We start from the raw sequence: 26,559 nt of genomic DNA, 5'->3' as shown, positions 1-26,559 counted from the left end.
TATTAGTATGATAAAAGGTAAACTTCCTGAAGGACAAACCAAATTTCTACTTGTATGCCTCACTGGAGACACACCAGTAGTGAGAGAAGATTGGAAGTGCAATTCTGGACATTGGCACTCTGAATTTATAGTGCAGGTATTATAGGAGAGTGGAGAATATAGCAGTCTGTGCTGCCATGCTTGTACATTTCACCTTGTAAAAGATCCTAATGTCATCTACAAGCTCAAAATTGCTTTATATATAGTTCTTCGTATAAATGATAAAAGTGCCAGTTTTGGATATTGATCAAATAATGTATTAAAGTGCTTGTAAACTGGAAACTTTCGTATTATGTTTGGTTAATTTTCAGGAAGGATAATAATTTTTTGGCTCTTGAGAATATGTGTGATATGTGATATTCCATCCTATCTAATATGAAATTTTAGAATAGTGGAAATGCTGTTTTCTTAGTGATTATGGTAGAAAGAATCTGTCTGAGGTATGTATAGCATTAAATATCTCAGTAAATTAAACTGAAATCTTTGATTTTTGCCACTCATTTTATCCTTTTTTTTTTCTTTTCAATAATTAGTGCTTGGGATTGAATAATTTTCCCAATTGTTCCCACATTGTGTATTTACTCATGTTCAATGACTTCATTCAAATAAGATAATAACAAAAAATCACAATTAAATTTATACATTTAGCAAATTAGCTCAAAGTTATGAGGTCTTAGGACCTCTTTGGAGATTGAAGTCATTGGTTTTGAATTAAAAATCTTTATTCAGTTCTTAGGGCAAAGGTTACATTCCTGACCTCAGCCAGCTAATTTTGAAGTTTAAATTTTTGGTGTTAAAGGTGATGGTGTTAAAAGGTTCATTGGGTCAGTCATTTAAATTGGTAAGTGAATTAAATGTAACAAAGTAAGCATTAAATATTTTCAGTTAATGTTATGAGCTATTACTTAGTATATCGGAGTTGGACAACATTTAAAAATAATATTGTTTTACAAAATAGATTTAATAGAACCTTTTAATATTTTTATTCAGCATTGTGTTTTTATTTTTTATATAGCATATGCCAAAATTTAATTCAATTTCAATCAGTGGATACCATATGCAGGAAGCAGGAGCTGATGCCATCTTGGAACTGGCCTATACTATAGCAGATGGGTTGGAGTACTGTAGAACTGGAATCCAAGCTGGCCTGACAATTGATGAATTTGCACCAAGGTGGGTAAATTAAACTCGGATATTGCCTCAACATTAAGGAAATGCATAGGACTATATTATGACCATACACAGCAAAATATATTGATAAAATGAACTTGTATATGTGTTATACTATATTCTATTGCTTTATCAGAGTGTCAATGAGAGAATAAGTCAATATTGTTCATAATTAAAAATCAGAATGAAGTTTGACTATACTTTTTGATACAATTAACTGGCATGTCTTGACAAATAATATTAAAATGTGAATATAATGCTTAAGATAGATTTGTTTTTATATTTGTTTATTTATTTATTTATTTATTTATATTTTTATTGATTTTAGAGAGAAAGGGAGAGGGATAAAGAGATAGAAACAATGATGAGAGAGAATCATTGATCGGCTACCTCCCACATGCCTCCTACCAGGGATCAAGCCTGCAACCCATGTACCCTTGGCTGGAATCAAACCCAGGACCCTTCAGTCCATAGGCTGACACTCTATCCACTGAACCAAACCAACTAGAGCTGTTTTTATTTTAATGGAAGTTTAAAATACAGAAATCACCTACTACATTTTAGTTTTTCGTCTGTTGCACTTATAAATTTGGAATGCACAATGCTATTAAAATTTTTCTTTCAAACACCTTGTTAATAAAATTGTATGAAAACATGAATAAACTTAAATTAAGTTTATGAGGCATTTAAATATGGAGATCAAAATCAGTCTGATGAGCAATAACGTGCTAAGCTTTGCTCTAGGCCAACCACTAGGAATGTAGCATGTGAAAAATCTGGTTTCTGCCCTCAGAGTTTATAGACTAGTGAATGCTCATAAGAGGTGTTGTTGCATACTTATTATGACAGCATTTCTCAAAGTGTGGTCCAAGAATCCCTGGGAGTCATCGAAACACTTTTCTGGGTTTTAAAGGTCCAAAGGGATTTCATGATTATATTAAGAATTTGCTACTTTTGCCGAAACCGGTTTGGCTCAATGGATAGAGCGTCGGCTTGGGGACTGAAGGGTCTCAGGTTCGATTCTGGTCAAGGGCATGTACCTTGGTTGCGGGCATATCCCCAGTGGGGGGTGTGCAAGAGGCAGCTGATCGATGACTCTCTCTCATCGATGTTTCTAACTCTCTATCTCTCTCCCTTACTATGTGTACAAAATCAATAAAATATATTAAAAAAATAATAATTTGCTACTTTCACTTTGATTCTCTCAAGAGCATGCAATGGTTTTCAAAATCTACATGATATGTGATGTAACAGGTTAAATGCAGAAGCAGATATGTGACTCCAGCTATTTTCCTGGCACCACACATTAAAGAGATTTGAAAAAAAGTACATCAGTGACTCTTAAAATTTTTTGTTTTAGAAAAGTATTATATTTAATGAACATGTTATGTTAATAATTTTGATTTTTTTATTTCTAAATGAATTAATATATAAAATATTGATAGATATTATCCAAATAAACAACTTTTCTTTAGTAATTTTTAAGAGTTAAAGTAAGCCTGAGACCAAAATATTTGAGAACTGCTGTGTTAAGAACTTCCAGCTAGGTGAAATAAAAAACAAAACAAACAAGCAACTCATAGACACAGACAACAGTATGGTGATTACTATTAATAGAAGAAAAGAGGGTTGGGGGAGGTAGAAGAGGATGTAGGAGGGATAAATGGTGTTAGTCGTAGAGTTGGCTTGGGGTGGTGATCACACAATATAATATATAGATAACGTGTTATAGAAATGTACACCTGAACCCCATATAATTTTATTAACCAATGTCACTTCAATACATTCAATAAAAATAAAACAAAAAATAAAAACAAAAACTTCCAAGTGTATATCAAGAATTTTTTATTGTGTTTTAGTTTCTTTACTTAAGTCTCACCTTGTTTTATATAGGGGTTCACAACCTTTTTAATTTTACACTCAGGCAAGTAACTTAAATGTGTATAGCTCATAATGTAAAAGGGAGTAATGGGTTGGGAATAATTGGAAAAATATATGCCTAAACCAAGTATATGCCTAGATAGTCATTCTTTAAAAAAAACAACACTTAAATTGCTATTTAGACAATCAAGCTTGTAATTTTATTCCTTTTGTAAGTGACCCCTGTCTTTGGGTATTCTTTAAAAATATTTATGTGTGTATTGTGAATAATTCTTTAAGGACACAAGAGGGCTTTTTTTTTTTTCTTTCTTTCTAAAAAATCAACAACACAATTATAAAGTGAGTTCATTCTTACCTGAAGCAAATAATCACAGCCATTTCTTCTGCATGCATAAAACTGTACTTTTTATATGTTCGGTTCAAAGTTACTAAAGTATATATGCTTGATTTTAATTTAAATTAAGTAATGAAATTAAAATCTGACATTGTTTTTAGTGTGTGATACAATTTGTTTTATTTTCCATTTTATATTGTTAACTATAATTAAAATTTGGACTTAACATTACTATTTTAGGTTGTCTTTCTTCTGGGGAATTGGGATGAACTTCTATATGGAAATAGCAAAAATGAGAGCTGGAAGAAGACTCTGGGCTCACTTAATCGAGAAAATCTTTCAGCCTAAGAACTCTAAATCCCTTCTTCTAAGAGCACATTGTCAGACATCAGGATGGTCACTTACTGAGCAGGTATGCATGTAATTTAAAGTGTAGAATTTTAACAAAGCCATATACTTTCTTATAAGCAACATGACCCAATCAGGAAATAGATTTAAGAACCTATCCACTAATATTTGAAAATAATTATTAATCTGAAGCATAATTCATACTTAACACATTCATACTTGTTTTTACATATATTAAAATAAATAAAATTGTCTCCCTCTAGTGGTTAACAGTATAAAATCAGCTAACATGTTTTACTTTTCTTTAATATTTTTATTGATTTCAGAGAGAAAGAGAGAGGGAGAGAGAGATAGAAACATCAATGCTGAGAATCACTGATCGGTTGCCTCCTGCACATCCACTACTGGGGATCAAGCCCACAACTCAGGCATGTGCCCTTGACTGGAATCTAACCTGGGACCCTTCTGTCTGTAAGTTGATGTCCAATCCACTGAGCCAAACCAGTCAGGGCATATGTTCTATTTTTAAAGGGGAAAAACTGGTGAGGAAGAAGTAGAAATCATAATTTAATGCTATTGTTTTAAATAATTTTAAGGGTGAAAATTCTTAACATAAAACGGCCTAATTAAATTGATTATATATATATTTACTAATTATAGTTGTATGTTTAAATAAGCATGCATGCAGACAGAGCATTTAAAAACTATTATCACTTGGGTAATTTAATTTCATTCTATTAAAATTTTTATGGTGGTCTATTTTACATGCACTTTTCTTTATAAAAGTTTTTTGGATAAATTTTAAAATAATTTATAGATTTAGAGTTAGATTGTTTTATATATTTAAAAGTGAATACAACTAATATGCTTCATATTAAATGTAATGTCATATCCTTATAAATGGAGAAATACAGCCTTCAGGATTGGAAGGAACTTTAATAATTGCTTTTGTCTTAAATTCCTCATTTTTACAGCTAAGGAAATTGAAGTCCAGAAAGGTTTAGTGACTTGCCCAAATCACAACAAGGAGCACAATAACTCATTTATTGGGGGCCTGTTTTGGGTACATCTTGTGGCAGATACTCAAAGTATACCAAATAATTAGGAGATAGTGAATTATGAAATGAAAGATAATATAATCTAAGTAGACAAGGTATACAGTTATGATACACTTACAGAAGAGTAAGGAATACAAAAGTAAAAAGAACAAATATTTAATATTTCAGGGATTATAAGAGGTAATATTTTTTAGTGCCTACAAACAGACTAGTATAAAAAAAACAAAAAACAAACAAACACTTAAATTGCTATTTAGACAATCAAGCTTGTAATTTTATTCCTTTTGTAAGTGACCCCTGTCTTTGGGTATTCTTTAAAAATATTTATGTGTGTATTGTGAATACTTTGACTCTTAGTTCTAAGTCTGGCTCATTTACTATTTGTCTAAATTTATTTGATATTTTGAAGTTTAATGTAGACATATAAATATATATATATATTTAAACTGTTGCCTTTTTTTTCATTAAATATTTTAGGATCCTTACAATAACATTATCCGTACCACAGTGGAAGCAATGGCAGCGGTCTTTGGAGGGACTCAATCTTTGCACACAAATTCTTTTGATGAAGCCTTGGGTTTGCCCACCGTGAAAAGTGCCCGAATTGCCAGGAACACACAAATCATCATTCAAGAAGAATCTGGGATTCCCAAAGTAGCTGATCCTTGGGGAGGTTCATATATGATGGAATCTCTCACAAATGATGTGTATGAGGCTGCTTTGAAGGTCAGTTTAGTCTCTTTGAAACTTTGATTTCAAGATTTACAGGTTTATTCAGATTTATACATGTTTTGATTTATAAACCATTTATAGATTTATTTTAAGATTAATAAAATGTTTGATGGAGAAGAATTTTACATTTGACTTTCGAGTATTTGAAACTGAAACGTAACTTAAAAATACATGTGTATTTGCCGTAGCCACTTTGGCTCAGTGTATAGAGTGTCGGTCTGTGGACTGAAGGGTCCCAGGTTCAGTTCTGGTCAAGGGCACATGCCCAGGTTGCCAGCTTGATCCTCCGTTCTCTCATAACTGGTGTTTCTGACTCTCTCTCCTTCTCCCTTCCTCTCTGAAATCCATAAAAATATATTTAAGAAAAGAAAAGAAATAAATACTTGTAAAAAAAAAAAAAAAAAAGAAAGAAAGAAAGTACGATTGACCTTGCTCCTCTGCTGTCAGGTACTATTCCACCACCCCTTTCCCACCATTTCATTTATATCTGAGGCTGTGATTGAAGGTTTACATGGTTCCTTGTGTCAATAAAGATAGAGTTATACCATTACTCTGCTGCTCAAATAAAAAGTAGAATTGGCCCTGGTTGGTTTGGCTCAGTGGATAGAGTGTCGGCCTGCTGACTGAAGAGTCTTGGGGTTGATTCCGGTCCAAGGCCAATGCCCCTGTTGTGGGCTTGATTCCCAGTGTGGGGCATGCAGGAAGCAGCCGATTGATGATTCTCTCTTTTCATTGATGTTTCTCTCTCTCTCTCTCTTCCTTTCCCTTCCTTTCTAAAATCAATAAAAGAATATATTTTTAAAAAGAATTGCATTTTGAAATATTTTAAAGAGTATTTAAGAGACTATGAAAACTTTATGTAACTAAAAATAAAGATTAGAGAATTGATGTTATCTTTAGTTACCTCCTAAGACCTGAGAGTTTTTATTTTCCTGAATATACTTCTTAGTTTTTCTGTTGACTTTTAAGAAACTTTAAGCAGATTTTTTAAAAAATTGAGATATAATTGACATACAACATTGTATTAGTTTTAGGTGTATAAAATAATGATTTGATGTATGTATATATTGTGAAATGATTACCAAAATAAGTTTAGTTACACAAGGTTACAACATTTTGTGTGTGAGGAAAAGTTTTAAAGTCTACTTTCTTAGCAACTTTCAAATATAACTATACTATTTTAACTCTGTAGAATTTCTAATTCCCTTGATGTTAACTTAATTCTTATAAATCATTAAATTTACCACTGACATAATTCAGTATTAGTAAAAATGTAACATAAATCTGAACAGTTTATGAAAATAGTTTTATATTCTCTTCTCATTTTGTTAATTTATTTTTCTTATTAGCTTATTAATGAAATTGAAGAAATGGGTGGAATGGCCAAAGCCGTAGCAGAGGGAATACCGAAACTTCGAATTGAAGAATGTGCTGCCCGAAGACAAGCTAGAATTGATTCTGGTAAGATAAAGTAGAAATGTTCATATGTGAAATCCAGTATTTAAAGTGAAATATTAATTTCTGTTTGAAGATAACATATGTAGTCAATAAAAAGTAATAGAAAAATGGAAATGTGGATAAAATGTTTCTCATGTAAATCTATCCATCTAGCTGTTTGTCTGTCTTTCTCTGTATTTTAGTATGTATGGATGCACATGGACAAGCATATGTACAAAGTATGCAAGTATGAATGGAGGCATGCCCGTAGTGTCTGTGTACGTGTGTGTGGGTGGGTATCTTCAGCATTTGGAAGGTGACATGATAATTGGTCATTGGGCTCTGCATTTGAGTTCCACTTATTCATTCAATCACTCAACACTTTTTAGTCTTTGAGATGCTCTGCTGTGTCTGAGTTTACAACTGTAAACAGGACAGGCATGGTCTGTGGACCGACAGAGTTAACATTTTAGTAAGAGAGAGAAAATTAACAAGTAAACAAATAGAAAAAGCAATTGTAGATTGTGGTAAATTCTATGAAAGAACTAAGAAGGGATATATAACCTGAATTTGGGGTAGCAGGTTGTCTTTTGTTAGACTAATAATCTGGTAGCTTGAGGCAAAATATATTCTTTATCATGTTAAGGAAGTGTCTTTGTGATTCCAGTTTATCATTTATAGTTTTAAAAATGTTTTTTTGTTTTCATGTGATCGGCCATAAGAGAATTCAAGAAAATATTAGAAAACTTGTTGGGTGTTAATTCTCTACCTTATAAATCTTAGATGGTTGTTGCTATGACTGTTTTGATGTTGTAAAAGTGTTAGAAGATAGTTTGTCAGAAACTCTGGGAAAGCATATTATTTGGGAGAATAATAAAAAATGGTACTTTACAGAGTTTCTGATATATTATATACCAGTTTTTTCCCCCCTCCCACCTTCATCCCAGATTGGATTTTGCTGATTTATATTTAAGTGTTTCACTAAGTGTTAAGATGACTACTTAATAATATTAAACTTACAAGAGAAGTACATAATGATCAGACTATTACTATTAGGCATTTATTTGTGAGTAGAATCTACATATTATTTTCCTCTGGGAAATAACAGGTTCTGAAGTAATTGTTGGAGTAAATAAGTACCAGCTGGAGAAAGAAGAACCCGTGGATGTTATGGCGATTGATAATACTTCAGTGCGTAACAAGCAGATTGAAAAACTTAAGAAGGTAATAGCTATCATGTTTTGAGTGCTTTCTGTGTTCTGGGCACTGGCTAAGCTCTTACTTTATCCTGTTAATTCCTTACAACAACCTCATGAGGTGGATATTATTCCCCAATATTTTAAAGATAAGGAAACTAAAGATAAGGGAGATTGAGAAACTTGGATAAATAATTGTACAGCCAAGACTCCTATCTAAGTATGTTGACTTGGTGCCAAAAACTCAGTGCTCTAAATCATCATATCTGCCTCTGAGAAAATGATATGTCAGTATTAAAAACCACACCATAATAATATTCCCTATAATTTGCAGATTAGAATAAGGCATGGGTGATTATGTAACTCACAGTAAAGTTCAGAATCAGTATTGGAAGCCAGGGCTTCTCACTGTAATTTATTTCCACTAGACCATGGTTCCTGATACTATTATGAATCATTTATCTTCTGTTTTTGTATTTTTAAGTAAAATATATTTGGTAGTGCTTTAGTAAGCTACACTTTGTAATGAACTATATTTATTTTGATTGAAACGAAAGCACGGTCTTTCCTTCTTATTTTTACCTTCTCACTAAGATGACCTGAAGTATATGAAATACTAAACTAGATAAAACTTACTAATTTTCACTGTTGTGACAATATTTCTATTGTATGAAGCTACTTTGGTCTCTTAATCTCTGACTGTTATATTTATGTCTAAGGCAGGAAACTAAAAATTCCTTAAAGACTTTTCCCTTTTCACTTTCCCTGTGATTGTTTAAGATAAGGGTGGGGAATGATTGGCCCTCAGGTTATATAAGACCACAAAATCATTTGGTCTGGCCCTGCCAAGGCATTAGGGGTGAGTTATTAAATGTTTGACCAAAAAATAAGACTAATTTTAAGTTGATAATTTTGTATGGCTCACAAATCCTATATTATAAAAGCCTAATATGCTGAGTGTCCGGTCGTCTGGTGACTGGTCAGCTGTTCAACCAATTAAAGTGTAATCTATAATAATAAAAGTGTAATATGCTAATTAGACCAGACAATAGAATGACCTTCCTGATGTCATTCCAGACATCCTTCTGGACAAAGCGACTGCAATGAAGGCTGAGGCAGAGGTGGTTAGGGGTGATAAGGTAGGCAGGCAGGTGAGTGGTTGAGGGTGATCAGGCAGGCATGCAGAGTGGTTAGGGGTGATCAGACAGGCAGGTGAGTGGTTAGGATCTAGCGGTCCCAGATTTCAAGAGGGTGCAGGCCAAACTGAGTGACCCCCCTCCTAAACCCCCATGCACAAATTTTGTGCACCGGGCCTCTAGTATGCTAATGATCTGCTAAGGTCACTCACCCTCTCGCTATGATGTGCACTGACCACCAGGGGGCAGATAGACAACTGGTCAACCAGTTGCTATGACGTGCACTGACCACCAGGGGATAGACGCTCCATCTGGTAGGTTAGCTTGCTGCTGAGGTCTGACAGATCAGGACTGAGCAAGATGGGCTGGAAACCCCCTGGAGCTGTCCCGAGGTCCCTCCCTGGCTGGCCAACCTCCCACATCCCTTCCTGGCCTGCTGGCCCTGGTCAGGATTGGGCAAGACAGGGCCAGACACACCCTGGAGCCCTTCTGCAGTCTCTCCCTGGCCTGATCATGCACCAGTGGGGTCCATTGGCCTGGCCTGTGCCCTCTCACAATCTGTCAGAGAGCCACTTTCAGCCTGATCCCACAGGCCATTCCCCCCAGGAGGGCGCCAGATGCAGGGCTCATGGCTGGCAAGCACTGTTGTGGCAGTGCGAGATTCTGCCAATTGGGACTGATTGAGTGTGAGCATGCAGCAGGCTCAGTTGGGCCAGGATGAGCGGGAGCAGCAGGTAGGAGCCGCAGGCAGTGTTGTACTGTGGGTTTTGGCCTAATCCTTGATCCTCGCAGGCCACCCAAAGGGGGCCCACCCATGTACAGATTCGTGCACTGGGCCTCTAGTGATGTTATAACTATCCAAATGGTCCTTTGCAGAAAAAGGGTTCCCCACCCATAGTTTAAAATATAACCCTTCCCTCTCAGTTCAAATGAGCTGTAACAATCTAATAAATTTTGTCCAGGAAGATTGACTGCATAATGATAGAGTTAATGGTAGATGTTTAATGATATTTCCTCCTATTTAATCAGGAGATAGTGACTCCTCTCTTACATTTTTTAATTTTAAGAGGCCCTTTTAGGGTGTAGCATTTTATTTCCAGTGACCACAGAAGTCTTAATATTTATCATATTTGGGAAACCCCTTTTTTTCTTTTGTTATACTTTATGCTTTTATTCTATACCCTCAAGCACGAGGGGTTCCATTTATAATAAATAACAATAGACCTTATTTTGGGCAAGAGAGAGCAATTTAATAATGGAGTTGGTTTTTTCCTTACCCTTAATATACATTTTCTGGCCCACCTGCTTATAGATACCATGGAATTTTAGTAACATAGTGAGCAGTATGGTATTTTAGACTCTTTTACAAGTGATAAAAACCTGTAAAATGTTGGATTTTAAGTAACTTTTTTTTTTAGACAGGTTGTTGACAGAGCACAGTAGACCTAGGACTTGAAAGGAAAACTTTTGACCATGCTTTTCATCGTCTTTATCTCAGTATTTCTCGTGGTCTCTGTCTCTCTTTGTCTCCTTGGAATTTTTTAAAATATATTTTTTATCGTTGACATTATTCCAGATGTCTCCCATTTCCCCCTCTTTGCCTCCCCTCTGCCCATACCCCACTCTCCCCTCCATCTGGCCCTCACCACACTGTTATCTGTGTCCATGGACTAAGCAAATATGTTCTTTGGCTCTTCCCTTCACCTTCTTCATCCTGTCCACCCCACTCACTACCCCTCTGACAGCTGTCAGTCTGTTCCATGTATCCAATGTCTCTGTTTCTCATTTGGTTGTCAGTTTATTTTATTCATTAGATTCCACATATAAGTGAGATCATATGGTGTTTGTCTTTCTCTGGCTTATTACTCTTAAATACAAAAGAAAAAACAGTATACATACATATTGATATATTGTTAATTAGTTAAGGAAACAAAATGTATCTAAAATATTATCTAAGTTGTAATCTGCTAATTTTTTTCTTCCTTTTCACTATTCATTGTTAGTGCTTTTGAAATTCCTCATATAAAACAGCCACTTGTTTTCAGTGTCTTATAGAGCTTATCATACAGTCAGGGGATGCAGACAATACATAGTAAACAAATTATTAAGATAATCATGGGACAATACTACAAAGACACTAAAGTAGGCCAAACGGAATGGGGTGTATGGGAAAGCAGTTTTGAAGATATTGAAGATATGAAGACTTATGAACTAGGACATAAATGATAAGAAATAGAAGATAAGGGGGAAAGCCTAGAAGCATGTACAACTTGGGATGGTCAGCACTGTTACTGATTACTTTCCTGCTTGTTTCTAACTTATCAGGGTTATACAGAATTTAATCTTATTTATAATAAGAAGTTCTTAAGTGTTTATTGAGTGAGTAAATGAATAAATTAAAGAAATATCAGACTTAGGATACATATTTCTTTCTTTTCCCCTCTTCTTTTTTTGAGGTTAGGACTGTGGAACAGTTTCTGTGTGATGTACAATATAACAGGTTCTAATCTCCTAACCTCTGCTTTATTCTCTATTCACTTAACTCCTCCCTTTCCTTGACCTTTCCCGTAAGATCAAGTCTAGCAGGGATCCTGCTGTGGCGGAGCAGTGTCTTGCTGCGCTGACTGCGTGTGCTGCCAGTGGAGATGGGAATATTCTGGCTCTTGCAGTGGATGCCGCTCGCGCAAGGTGAGGATATTACCTTTGGAGATTTCCAAACCGTAAAAAATGGCCAGTTAGCTTTTCAGAGTGTGCTAAAATAAAAGTTTGATTTCATAAACCATGGGAACCTAAAAGAAAATATTGGAGAACAAAATAAAGTTCATTCTTGTTTTTCTTAAACATCTGTGCATTTAAAACATTCACATATTTTGAATGCAGAGTATTAATATTTGTGTATTTCCTTGCAACTCAGGACATTTGACATTGTAATGAATCCCTTTGCAAGTTGAAGTTTATTGTACTTTCACATATAGGGAGACATTAATACATTGGACAGTAAGACTTGCCCTTTGTCCAGAGGTGGACTGTATGTCTGTCTTCCAGGGCTATTCACTGTGTATTATAGATATCTTCGAAAAGACAGACCGGAATAAGGGGCAATCAGTGCCTTGCCTCCTAGGACATGGAAAAAAGCGAGTAACTCACAGAAGCTTTTCTCCCAATGTATGATAATATCACTAAACAAATTATTTTTGCTTTTATTAGTTATTGCTGAAGATAATGAACTTTTGAAAAACATGTTGTTTTAAGTGCTTAAGGGGTAGAGTAAATAGTGTGTGGGTTGTTTTTAATTTTATTTATTTTAGTTTTAATTTCTTAAAATCCTTCCAATGGACTTCTAGTACTTTTAAATTAAAACCTAATTATCTTACCAAGGCCTTCAAGGCTGCACTGAATATGACACTTGCCTACCTCTCTGACCTTATCCTGCTTCCTTCACTACGCTGTGTCCTCAATGTCCCCTTTTCTATTTTTAGAATACAAAGTTTTTCTACTTCTCAGAGCTTTTGCATGTAGTGTTTCCTTTTTCAAATACTCTTCCTCTGATCTTCTATTTCTTATTATTTATATCCTAGTTCAAAAGTTTTCATATCTTTAATATCTTTAAAACTGTTTTCCCAGCCACCCCATTCCATTTGTCCTACTTTAGTGTCTTTTTGTACTTATCACATTATTATTTTAGTATTTGTTTACTATTGTCCATATTCTCTGACTGGATGACAGGTACGTGGGTTTTTTTTGTTTTTGTTTTTTCTGTCTTATATATCAATGAATTTCCAGCACTAACCAGTGCTTGGCCCATATTAGGTACTTAGTGCATGTTGAATGAATTAATAAACAAATGGAATAAACAAATCTTTCATAAAAGATTATCGTTTAATGAAAATATATTGCTCTTTTCACATCTATGTTGTGGTGAATTATTCAGTAACCTTTAGAGGCTTACCTATATATAGTTTTTAGGTCAGTCATTTTTTTGGTTGAAAATGTAAAAGAGAGTTTACTATATATCAAGGCATCTAAAATAACTTTTTCTTTTTCTTTTTTTTTTTTTTAAATTTATCTTTACTGTTGAAAGTGTTACAGATGTTCTCCCCTGTTTTTTCCCCATAGATTCCCTCCACTGGGCACCCACCCCTCCCAGGCCTTCACCATACCCAGGGGCTATGCATATATGCATATAAATTCCCTGGTTAATCTCTCTCCGCCCATCCCCCACCCCAGCCTTCTCTCTGAGATTCGTCAGTCCATTACATGCTTCTATGTCTCTAAAATCACTCTTCGTAAGTATCTGATGAAGATACTTTCATGATGCAATAAAAAAATCTTATTTAGATTTTTAACAGCCTATTTTTTACTTAGGTAATAAAAGATGTCTAATTGACTACTTCCCTGCTTTTTTCTAATTTATCAGGGTTATACAGAATTTAGTCTTATTTAGGAAGTTCTTAAATGTTTATTGAGTGAGTAAATGAATAAATTAAATAAATATTAGACTTAGGCTACATATTACTCTCAATAATACCTAAATGATATTAAGGTAACTAAATATTTTTTAAATATATGTTTTATTGATATTTAGAGAGAGGAAGGGAGAGGAATAGAGAGATAGAAATATCAATGAAAGAGAAACATTGTTCTGCTGCCTCCTGCATGCCCTCCTAGTGGAGCATGCGCCTGCAACCTGGGCATGTGCCCTGACCTGACTGGGATTTGAACCATGACCTCTTGGTTCATGGGCCAACACTCAACAACTGAGCCACATTAGCCAGTCAGTAACTAAATATTTTAATCTCATAAAATGATGTTACTAGAATATTAACTGTAATATTTTAGATGTACGGTTGGAGAAATTACAGACGCCATGAAAAAGGTATTTGGTGAACACAAAGCTAATGATCGGATGGTGAGCGGAGCCTACCGCCAAGAATTTGGAGAAAGTAAAGAGATAACATATGCGATCACGAGGTAATATGTGAGATTTCTTATAGAAGCCTATCTTCTTTTCAGTTAACACAGTCCCCATGAATCTACTGAAGGCTTAATATTTTCGCATATCTCTTGGAAAATATGTATATTGTCTTTCCTGTTAGTCTGTAGTTTTACTAAAACAATATTCTGAACTTTCACTGTAGTCCCCATTAGTAGTTTCTCATTTTAAACAGATGTTTATTTAACTAATGTGATATTGCTTCATATCCTCCAGGTATTTCAATTTCATTCTCCTTACCAAAGTACTAAAGTGCTTTCATATTTTTTCAAGTTTATTTACATTAATTGCTGAAAATAAGTATAAATTCTTAATTTTGCTATTCGAAAGTACATATTTGATTGCCATCTATATGCATTAATTAAAATCAGTCTTCAGTGAACTGACAGTAATAACTGTCAAACATGATTTGGAAATATATATTAATATAAAGGATCATGCTTCACAAGTGTAAGAAGTAGCTTCCTAGTGATTAGTTTTCTCAAACTTTGTAATAAAAGTTCCCACTAAAATGTTTATGTGACTATATACACGAGATAAATACCAAAACAGCCAAGGTAAAAGTCATCAAAATGGAATCTTTTTTTCCTTTTGTCAGAAATAAATGTGGTGCTTTTTCATATGGGGTATACAGTTATTGATATAATTAAGCAAGTATTTTGATTACATATGATTGTAAGTCATGCTGCAGTCAGCTTGGGGAGTTCACACTTATGAAGGGAGGTATACGGATAGTTCACTACAGCTAGTGGGAGTAGCATATGTATGCAAATAACTCTGAAAGGCACTTTTTAGTTTACATTTAAATATCTCCAATATTTAATATTCAATACTCTGGAGGTGCTTTAGAAGGTGAAAAGTAGTCATTTTCTCATCTTGGTGCACTGTGATGCTCTCAGGGATATGGATTTAGAGGCTATGCCATCTTTCAAACTTTACTGTAAAGGGGAGATGGTAAACATTCTGGCTTTAATGGAGTTTAGTGTAAAACAGATATTAAAAATATTTTAATAAATAGATTTTTAAATAAACTTGAAAGATTTGCTGCAAATAAATTGTAGTTTTTATATCTTTATACAACTAATATATAATTATTGTATTTTAAAATGTTGCTTAGGGTTCATAAATTCATGGAACGTGAAGGTCGCAGACCTCGTCTTCTTGTGGCAAAAATGGGACAAGATGGACATGACAGAGGAGCAAAAGTTATAGCTACAGGATTTGCTGATCTGGGTTTTGATGTGGACATTGGTCCTCTTTTTCAGGTATTGAAAATTGTTGGGGAGAATTTCAAAAAGTATATCATAAATTACATGTAGGAAAAAATCATAAAAACATAATAAACCATGATGATATTTTAAATTTTTGAAAGAACTTGAATGCAACAAATTTCCTAATTTATTTTTTGAATGCATGTAATCTAATTAATTAGGACAGAAGTAGGAATGAAATATAACTCATGCTAATGTACTTGTTAATCAGACTTTGTAAAAATCATTGTCAGTTCTGAACTATAACTTTTTTAAAAAATATTTTATTGATTTTTCACAGAGAGGAAGAGAGAGGGATAGAGAGTTAGAAACATCGATGAGAGAGAATCATCGATCAGCCGCCTCCTGCACACCCCCCACTGGGGATGTGCCCGCAACCAAGGTACATGCCCTTGACCAGAATCGAACCTGGGACCTTTCAGTCTGCAGGCCAACACTCCATCCACTGAACCAAACCGGTCCCGGCCTGAACTATAACTTTTATTAGGCTTCTGAAGCTGGGAAGATTACTTTCAAGTATCTTACTGTGCTACTTATTAAGCTATGACTACTATTTTGTGGGAAAGATAGCCAACATTGGATTGGTGGAAAATGTTTTTAAAGGGAAATCAAGCATCAGAGTAAGCTCAATTTAAAATTAGATTTTATCTTTTTTTACTCTCTAGTAGTATTTTATTTGATCAAAGAATATTAGAATTAGCAGAAAAACAATTTGTTGCAAGTAAATGAAGCTGGAATTTTCTATAGGATGATGAGGCACTAATCATTCACTCCCCCAAAATCTTTGGTTGAGGAGTAAATTGTAATAACTTTTATATGAAAGGCTTTATCCATTACATATTTACTGATCTTCTACCAGGTGTTAGCTTCTGAGTTCTATAAGATACGATTTTATTTTGTCTTCAGGGAGGTTTCAAGCTTCTAACAGGTGTCCAGCTAAAAATGTTTGGTAATCTGAGTGAGAAACAACAAAGGCCTTAATTAACCAAGGCAGGACCAGGGTCTTTGAAGAAACAAAGAGACAGTTAGGGTTTTGAAGAAAATTTAATGAAGGGGCTATTTAGAGATAGGTTGGCAGGCTTAAAGAGAACCAGCTGTGGGACATTCAAATGAAGATGACCACATAAGTTGGATATACATGTCTGAAACAGTAGAGGCCTCAGTTACAGACAAGACTTTGTGACTTGTCACTATATAAATATTACTTAAACCATGACATGGATGTCATTTTCCATAAAGAGTTTATATAGCAAGACGAGAAAACTTGAACATTAAAAGGAAATAGAAGAGAAGGAAACAGCAAAGGAATGAAAAGAAATGGGATAAATGGGATAAAAACTAAGAGAAGAGTTTTAAGGAGAGGGAAGTACTGCTACTACAAATGCAGATACATCAACTAAACTAAGATAGAGACTAGAAGAGTACTCATTGCATTTTACAGTAAAGAAGTAAATCTTCCTTTAGAGATCTAGCCTTTGTAGAATCTCCCATAAGAGTTTTCCCTTTTTGAATTTTAGAATATTACTTAAGAGGGTCTAGGAGAAATAGTTACTATAAAGAGCCCAAATTTCTGGAGATATGTCCTTGAACTGTGTTGGTAGGTGAATTTATTAATGTTTTTAGAGTCTTACACATTTAAAGTAGGTTTTATTAGGAATCTCAAGTATATTTAATTTTATTATTTTTTTGAGAAATTTTATAAGTGTTTATTTGAACCAAACTGATGAAATATACCAGGAAGCAAGATTTCAAATGCTCCTCAAATATATATGTTGTTTTCATTCTTTAAGTTGAATACTTTTCTATATTTTTAAAGTTATCTACCATTTTACTTTAGTTTGGTTTTTGTTTGTTTTAAAGTGATCAAATGTAATGCATTTCCAATATTTAGTAATTGGGAAATATTTCTTTCATAAAATAAAAGTAAATAAAAGCCTTTATCACCTAAAAGAATTTTTTGAAGAACTGTGAGTTCATTCCCTCTTAAATCCCATCTATAAAATATAATTGAGCTGAAACTGGTTTGGCTCAGCGGTAGAGCATTGGTCTGCAGACTGAAGGGTCCCAGGTTCAATTCCGGTCAAGGGCATGTACATTGGTTGCAGGCACATCCCAGTAGGGGGTGTGCAAGAGGCAGCTGGTTGATGTTTCTCTCTCATCGACGTTTCTAGCTCTCTATCTCTCTCCCTTCCTCTCTGTGAAAAACCAATAAAATATATTAAAATAAAATATATATATAATTGACCTTTTAGTACTATCAACTTTGTTAACAGAATACTGTGTTATTTAAACAAAAATTTATCTGTGGCTGAAGGTACAATCCTATAGTTCTTTGATGATTGATTTAATCAAAATTAGATATGAGGTTTCAAAATTTTCAGCCTTTGATAATGCAAAATATAGTTTATATAAGCATAAAGTATGAACTCAACTGTTCAGATGGAATTTTGTCTTATAAATTATGATAGCATGGATGAAATAGATAATAAATCATGCTTAAATCAATTAAACTTTTCACCTTTAAGAAATCAATGGCAAAAGTATGCATAATTTTTTAAAGGGTTTAATTTTATGTATTAATATATTTAATTTTATGTGTTAATATATTGCATATTTAAAATTTGATCTATTTTCTGCATGACTTACCTAGAGATCTTGAATGTGGCTCCATTATTGAGGGTATGGAATCTCTTGTTTCTACACTAAAATTACGAGCCTTAAAATCTTGTCAAACTTAGAAAGTTCATAGATTTTGATAATTTTTTTGAACTTATAATTGTGCAGTGGTTTCTGAGGTGGTCTTATCCTTCTGAAATTTCTCTATTTACATTATATTCTCAATGAGAAACTCTTAGGCAGTTTTATATAAATGACTTAAATACATGTAAATTATCAAAGTAATGTCACAGACTCATTACAGGAAGTGGATATAATCTTGAGTAACCCAATTGATAATGGAATATGGGAAATATCCTTTATAACTTTTATATATAAGATATATATGTATAACTTATATAAGTTAAACTTATGTACTAACTATATATAAAGTTGAACTTATATACTAACTGGTTAAAAGTAGAGCTCTTACAAAGTTATTTTGATCCACATATTGCTGTTAATTCAGTGCTCTGTGGGAGAACCATGTCCTGGAGTTTCCTCGCCTGTTATCTTGCTAACATCACTCTTTCCCATTCTGTTTTAAAATCTAAGATTCACTTTTAACATTGCATTTTACATTTGGCCTTTTACTTCTTCATATATACTATAACAAGTTGCCTTACATTGCACAACTATTCAATAAATGTTGATAATGAAGACAACAGATACGTTCTTAAAAATGATAATGAAGAGGAGATATGTTTTGGTATAGCTTAAATCTGATAAATTCTAGTGCTGGAAGCAAATATAGCACTGGTGTTATTGCATCCATTGGATGAATTGGTATTTATGATGTGAGAATGATGAAATAGGAAGTTATATTCACTTTAAGATTTTTAATGAGTAAAATCTTAGAATGTTGATTAAGCAGATAACACTTTTTGAAATAAATGAGATTTGTCCTTTTCCTTTCTCATTGTTTAGACTCCCCTTGAGGTGGCCCAGCAGGCCGTGGACGCAGATGTGCACGCTGTGGGTGTGAGCACACTTGCTGCCGGTCACAAAACCCTCGTTCCTGAGCTCATCAAACAGCTCAGCTCCCTTGGACGGCCAGATATTCTTGTCATGTGTGGAGGGGTGATACCACCACAGGTATTTTTCATCGCTTGTATTTTTCAGTGCTGTGATGGGAATCATGAGTAAACAATGTGTAGCTCTTTAATTTACTGCACACTTTTCCGGAAGATCAATGTGTGGTAGATTTTGAGCCAAATTATTTTCTGGTGATTTTACTAAGTTCTACAAAGTCCACAAGTGGGTAATGTTGTTTTCTCTTTAAGCTAATATGTAATGCATATGTATCATTTAAGAATTTACAGAGCTTCTTTGAGTGAAAGAATTATTCCCTTGCAAACTAGTAACTGAAATAGAGATCTACTTTCTTTATATTCAATAAACAGTGATGAGAAGGAACAGGATAAGGTAATAAAAATCTCGCAGCTGGAATAGAGAGGAATGGTAAACACACTGTGCATATAGCAACCAGAGATAGAGTGAGCACTCCTCCCCGGTAGTAAAGCGAGTCGTTAGCCAGCCGGCAGCGTTTGCTTAGGTTGTTTTAGAGAGCTGCCTTGTCCATTTCCCCCATGCTCCCATCCCTAAATGCTGCCCTAACTCAGAGCTGTAACAGTTACACGGTCCAATAAAACCCCCTTTTTATTAAAGCTAATTTGATTGGGTAGTTTTCTTAGAGCCCAAAATATCATATTTTAGATGTAAATGGAATCAGCCTGTTCTAAAAATTATTGGCCAAATGGAGTAGAGGTGGATTCTTGAACAAAAACGTGGATCATAGGAAAGGAGAAATGGACAGTAGGTAACAATCGGTGATGTCAATTAATTTATTAATGGAGTGGGGGACTCCTTCCATATATTACCTTTACCTATCAGTTAAAATAATTAGTAAAGATAAAAATTGGGCCCTAACCAGTTTGTCTGAGTGGATAGAGTGTCGGCCCATGGACTGAAGGTCCCAGGTTTGGTTCTGGACGAGGGCATGCACCTGGGTTGCAGCTCTATCCCCGGCCCTGGTCGAGGCACATGTGGGAGGTAACCAATTGATGTGTGTCTCTCACATCGGTGTTTCTTTCCCTTTGTCTTTCCCCCTCCCTTCCACTCTCTAAAAATCAATGGAAAACTACCTCAGGTGAGGATTAACAACAACAAAAATATAAATTTGGTCTATTTCCAATACAGTTTTTAATTATATCAAGTTCTCTCTCTCTCTCTCTCTCTCTCTCTCTCTCTCTCTCTCTTTTACTGAGAATGGAAAAAAAATCCAGATAGAAGAATTGCATGTGATATTGCTCTAAAGAAATGATTTATAGATCCTACAAAACCCCCACCACTATAGCAGGAACCTATCATTGAAATGGGAGCTTGTGTCCCAATCTATAATTTTTCTTCTCCATTACAACTCAGAATATAAAAATAGTGGCTTTAGATACTACTTATGAAATGAGAGAATACATATGTATGAGGTTATGAGATTGGTAATAACATGGGACTAGCAAGCAAACTATATATATATATATATATATATATATATATATATATATATATATATAGATAGATAGATACTTTATTCTGTCTATGAACACAATACTTAAAGGTAATATAGTCAATACAAAATTGCTTTTGTTAACATACTTGTTTATTTTTTCATAGCTAAAGCTTACTATTTGGGAATATAAAGGGCTTTTATTCTTTATTGCTATCTATCACTGGAATACTTCTATCTATAATGCAGTTTTAGAGACTAATATCTAAGCTCTTAGGCATGATATTAAAATTTAAGAACCAAAATAATTAGGCAGCATAAAATAATGGAATTGAAATACAAGCTGGAAAAACACACACACAGGCTTGTTATATGAATAAGCAGAGATTTTCAAGCAATATATTTCTCAAGTTGTACTAACTCTGGATATTTGAATCACTTGGAATATCTATAGGTGTTTCTTGTACTTTTTTCCTCTGAGTTTAAACACTAAGTATCATTTTCTTGTAATGACAAACTTGAAAGTGTTAATATGGGTATCTATTATAATTATAGCAGTCAGTATCCATGCTTTTTTTATTATTTGTTTGTAGTAAATATATAATACATTATTACTTGATTGAAAGATGCATAGATTTTAAATTAGATAGCACTAATATATGGTGTTAATTAAACAGATTTAGCAACTGCCATTGTGGAGCTTATAGTTTCTGCTGCCTGATTAAATCAATGTGGTTTGCCCTTACCAGTATGTGTAACTACCCTGTTTCCCTGAAAATAAGACAGTGTCTTATATTAATTTTTGCTCCCAAAGATGTGCTAGGTCTTATTTTCAGAGGATGTCTTATTTTTCCAGGAAGAAGAATATGGTACACATTCTTGTTAAATGAAAATAAAGGAAATTTATTACCTGTATATGGTACGGTAGTACAGTAGTTGTCAACACAAACCAGACAAACTGTGAATCCTACAGTAACAAGAATTTACTCATTTATTCAATGACAATCATGTCATCATCTTCTGGAACATCATCATAACAATCCAATTCTTGAATTTCCTGGTGAATTCCTTGTGACTCCATTTCTTTCAGAATGAGTGGACCAAATCTCTCATGTTTAGCAATAGCATTCTGAGACAGAGTCTAAAGGGGGCCTTATTTTCAGGGGGATGTCTTATATTTCACTCAGAAGGAAACCTGTAAGTAGGTCTTATTTTCTGAGGATGTCTTATTTTTGGGGAAACCTGGTACCTGCAGGATCTTCTAACCCAGGGGTCTTCAAACTTCTCTCATTATGAGAATCACCTGGTGGAGGTGTTAAAACACAGATTCCTGATAGCACTTCTTATAGTTGGGATCCAGGAATCTGTGTTTTAACACCTCCACCAGGTGATTCTCATAATGAGAGAAGTTTGAAGACCCCTGGAACCTCTTTAACAACAGTGGCTTCCAAGTACTGTAGGCAAAATTAGCAGCATCATGCTCCCTACTTCATCATGAAGCAGACACTGTGATATGGCTGGCCCAGCAGAGTGGAAGACACTTTATAATAACTTTTTATTTAGAAATAATTTCTAAATAATAGATAGGGTACAAAATGAAAATAGTACAAAGAACACTCAGATTCACTTATTTCTAACATTTTATCCTCTCATTAAAATACACTTACAAGGCTTATGTTAGGCTTAGATAAGTCAAGGACCCTTTCTCCAGTGGCAACATTTCATAGTCCTCTCCTAGTTCCTCCATTCCAAAGCCGTAACTTGAATGTCAGAACAAATGGTACATAGCATTGTTAGAAAATATAGAACATAACCTAGCAATTTAACTATCCCCAATTTGGAGATAATTGTTATTACATGATTTATCAAGTTTTCTTATGAATTTTTAAACCTATAGCATCTGTCCAAGAGCGATGGCATAGTTTCAGCACCTTTATGTGTCACAAACTGAGGATATAAAGATGCTTAGATATGATCTCTGTCCTTAGAGGTTCATAGAGTAGGTGTAAAGTTCAATGAGATGGATTAAGTGCTATTGCAGGATTATAGTATTGCAAGAATATTATGAGGAAATTAAATAGTTGGGGCATAATTAGTATGACCATATAATTTATCATCCAAATTTGATCACTTGATAATGAAATGAGTGCTGCAATAACCAAAGAGTGATTTAAAAATGGCTTGAGTATCTGAATAGACATGCTTTTGAAGAACACACACAGATGGCCAACAGGTGTGGGAAAAGATGTTCAACATCACTAATCATCAATGAAATGCAATCAAAACCACAATGAGGTGTTACCACACACCTGTTGGAATAGCTGTTATCACAAAGACAAAAATAACAAGGGTTGGCCTGGGTGTAGAGAAAATGGAATTCTTGTACCCTGTTGGTGGCACTATAGTACAGGCACTATAGAAAACAGTATGGAGGTTTTTAAAAAAATTAAAAATAAAACTACCATATGTGCTAATAATGTTACTTCCTGACATTTATCTGAAGAAAAGGAAAACATGCATCTCCATGAAAATGGTCTGTATACAAAATAAAATATTATTTGGCCACACAAAGAATGAAATCTTGCTTTTTGTGAGAATACTAGAGGGTGTTATGTTCAGTGAAATAAGTCAGACAGAGAAAAACAATACCATATGATCTCACTTACATGTGGAAGGACAGATCGATGATTGCCAGAGACAGAGGGTGGGTGAAAATGGGTGAAGGGAGTCACAAAGTACAAACTTTCATGGAGATTCAATGTATGGCATAGTGACAAAACTTAATACTGTATTGCATATTTGAAGGTTACTAAGAATAAATCTTAAAAAAAATTCTTACCCGAGGATATGTTTTCCATTGATTCTAGAGAGACAGAAAAGAAGAGGGGGGGAGAGGGAATGGGAGGGAGAAAGAGAAAGAAAGAAACATCAATTAATAGTTGCTTTTTATATGCAACCTAATTGGGTTTCCAATTCAAAACCTCAGTATTTGCCCTGACTGAGAATCCAACCCGAGACCCTTTGGTGCACAGGATGATGCTGTAATTTACTGAGCCACACCAGCCAGGTCAAGAGAATAAATCTTAAAAGTTCTTAACACACACACACACACACACACACACACAATTTTGTAACTCTGTGGTGATGGATGTTAGTTGGACATATTATGGTGATAACTTTGCAGTATATATAAATATTAAATCATTGTTATGTGCCTGAAACTAATATAATGTTATATGTCACTTATTCTTCAATGAAATAAAAGGCTCACAAGAAAAGAAAAAGATTTGTGCTGTAAAAGCACAAACCAGCATGTCCTGAAATATATAATCACCCTAGTGATTGAGGATCAGGGCTTTAAAGCGTGCCCTAAAACTTTATATTATTAGGTCTAGTAATAATTAATGTCGTTTTCTAATACTTTTTAAAATCGAATTTATTTAAACAATACAACAAAATTTAATCAACAATATAGTTGCCGTTGTTTTCTACTACTTGAGCCCAACGCTCAGGAAGCATTTTAATCCCTTTGTTGTAAAATTCTTGTGATTTTGATGCAAAAAATTCGGTCAATGCATTTTTGAGGCATTCTTCATTATTAAATTTTTTTCCAAGAAGAAAGTTTTGCAAAGAACGAAACAAATGGTAATCGGAAGGGGCAATATCAGAAGAATATGCAGGTTGAGGGAGAACTTCCCATTCCAACTGGCGCAGTTTTTCAGCAGTGATTCTTGCAGTATGCGGTCGTGTGTTATCGTGGTAAAGAATTACGCCCTTCCGATTAATCAGCGCGGGTTCTTTTTCTCTTAAAGCTTGGGCTAACCTTTCCAATTGGGCACTATACGCTGCACTTGTAATGGTTTGGTTAGATGGTAAAAGTTCATAATGAAGAATTCCTTTAAAATTCCACCAAGCACACAACATCACTTTTTTCGCATGCAAGTCAGGTTTTGGCGTGGGCTGCGGAGCCTCATTTTTGTCCAACCATTGAGGCCGCCTTTTCAAATTAACATACAGCCCTCATTTTTCATCTCCGGTAACAATTTGCTCTAAAAACGGCAAACGGTTTTGACGAGAGAGGAGTGAACTGCAAATTGTGACTCTTTGATTACGGTTGTTGTCGGTCAACTCATGAGGAACCCATTTTCCAAACTTTTGGACTTTGCCAAGTGCACGCAGTTGATTGGAAATTGTTTTTTGTGAACAATTTAAAGTTGTCGCAAGCTCTTGTTGGGTAATTTGAGGATTTTTGCACCAAAAGAGCTTGAAGAGCTTCTTGATCAAAATTGGACACACGGCCTCGACCACTCTTGTCATCTAACGAAAAATTTCCCTCGCGAAATTTCTCAAACCAACGCTGGCATTTTCTGGCGCTAACTGCATCTTGACCAAGAGCACTACAGATGTTTTTTGCAGCCTCACTTGCTTTTCTTCCTAATTGGAACTCATAAAGCATGCAGTGCCGAATATGCTCTTCATCCGCCATCTTCTTAGCCCTAGTTTTGCAACAAAAACCAAACCAAACACAAACTTTTTCAAGCAAAACTTGTTAATTGCACTTCACACGTTCTGTAGATACCACATGTTTGAAGGTTATGTCAATACAAGTCAACGCCAAGCGAGATTTTAAACGAATGTTTAAAAACGACATTAATTATTACTAGACCCGATATTATAGAAATAAATATTCCATTATTGAAACAGCCTAAAGCCTGTAGGAGTATTTGTGTCCAGTGAATATTTTCACTCAAGCTTTGACTTTGTTTAAAATAAACTAATGAACAACAGCAGGGTGTTTGGGAAATGGGAAGAATGTGTTTTGTTCTTTTAATGACTTGGAATATAAGGGTGTGCTAGTGGTTTTTAGCAGTCCAAATCAAGGAAGAATTTTCACCCCGAAATGCCAGTAGTGTATTAGTGGAGAAAGTTTGGGGCACTGGGGACAAAGGAAAAAGAAAGCAAATATTGTTTTTTTGTTTCATTTGCTTGAAATTAAAAATATTGTTTCTATTAATTAAACAAATTCTTTCAACAGGATTATGAATTTCTGTATGAAGTTGGTGTTTCCAATGTATTTGGTCCTGGGACACGAATTCCAAAGGCTGCTGTTCAAGTGCTTGATGATATTGAGAAGTGTTTGGAAAAGAAGCAGCAATCTATGTAACATCCTCTTCCTGTTTTAGCTTTTTTCTAAAACATTCTTTCAATGATGATTAAAGAAGATATTTTCAATTTAATTCAACACCATATATATGCTTTCCTGAAAGCTTTACATTAAAATACCTGACTTATAAGAATGTTACTATGCTATAAGTGTGTATGTACAATTTCACTTAAAAAAATTATCCAAAAAAGCTCTCAGTAACACATGTTCACTGCTTTACCAGAAATTCTAAAGGCGTTCTTTTAAAAAATCATGTTTTTAAAAATATATTAGTTGTAAATCTATTTACTTTCTATTTTAAGAATTAAATTGTACCTGAAAAAATCTGACTAGTCCCATTTTCAATTTAGCATTATATTGACTTGAACGTCAGTAAATAAAATTCATATGTGAGTAAAAAAATATATCTATCTTGGAAAATATAGTGGGCGAGTATTTATGTAGGGAAATAGATTGTGGTTATGGTTCTCAGCCAAATTCTAACAGGATTACCTCAGTAAAAGTATTAAATCAGAAGGTTGTAATGGGTGGGAAACAGCAGAATGTTTCTGGTCTGACTACTTTTTTCCTGGGCACGAACATGTGACCTTGTTATTATTGGACTTGGCTCAAGACCCGGGAGAGTGGATAGATATTTATGAA

At 34.4% G+C, this 26,559-nt stretch overlaps 1 protein-coding gene across 2 annotated transcripts in view; it reads left to right on the top strand.

The window, feature by feature from the left end:
* The window catches only part of MMUT (methylmalonyl-CoA mutase), a 34,820-nt gene extending 8,586 nt beyond the window's left edge, over positions 1-26,234 (top strand). The window contains exons 4-13 of one of the 2 annotated variants that reach the window (XM_036413808.2): positions 1,055-1,212; positions 3,665-3,836; positions 5,308-5,556; positions 6,912-7,023; positions 8,108-8,223; positions 11,904-12,019; positions 14,171-14,302; positions 15,442-15,589; positions 19,178-19,345; positions 25,789-26,234. In XM_036413808.2, the coding sequence (XP_036269701.1) occupies positions 1,055-1,212; positions 3,665-3,836; positions 5,308-5,556; positions 6,912-7,023; positions 8,108-8,223; positions 11,904-12,019; positions 14,171-14,302; positions 15,442-15,589; positions 19,178-19,345; positions 25,789-25,917 (1,500 nt within the window). In that variant the 3' untranslated portion in view covers positions 25,918-26,234. The remainder of the gene's footprint in view (positions 1-1,054; positions 1,213-3,664; positions 3,837-5,307; positions 5,557-6,911; positions 7,024-8,107; positions 8,224-11,903; positions 12,020-14,170; positions 14,303-15,441; positions 15,590-19,177; positions 19,346-25,788) is intronic. The other variant, XM_045573400.1, reaches the window with a different exon arrangement.
* Positions 26,235-26,559: the final 325 nt, after the last annotated feature.

The sequence above is a fragment of the Pipistrellus kuhlii genome, unplaced genomic scaffold (genome assembly GCF_014108245.1).
Source record: "Pipistrellus kuhlii isolate mPipKuh1 unplaced genomic scaffold, mPipKuh1.p scaffold_m20_p_5, whole genome shotgun sequence".
NCBI lineage: Eukaryota > Metazoa > Chordata > Mammalia > Chiroptera > Vespertilionidae > Pipistrellus > Pipistrellus kuhlii.
Note: the sequence above shows the minus strand (reverse complement) of the source record. Positions and strands in the feature narration are given on the sequence as shown.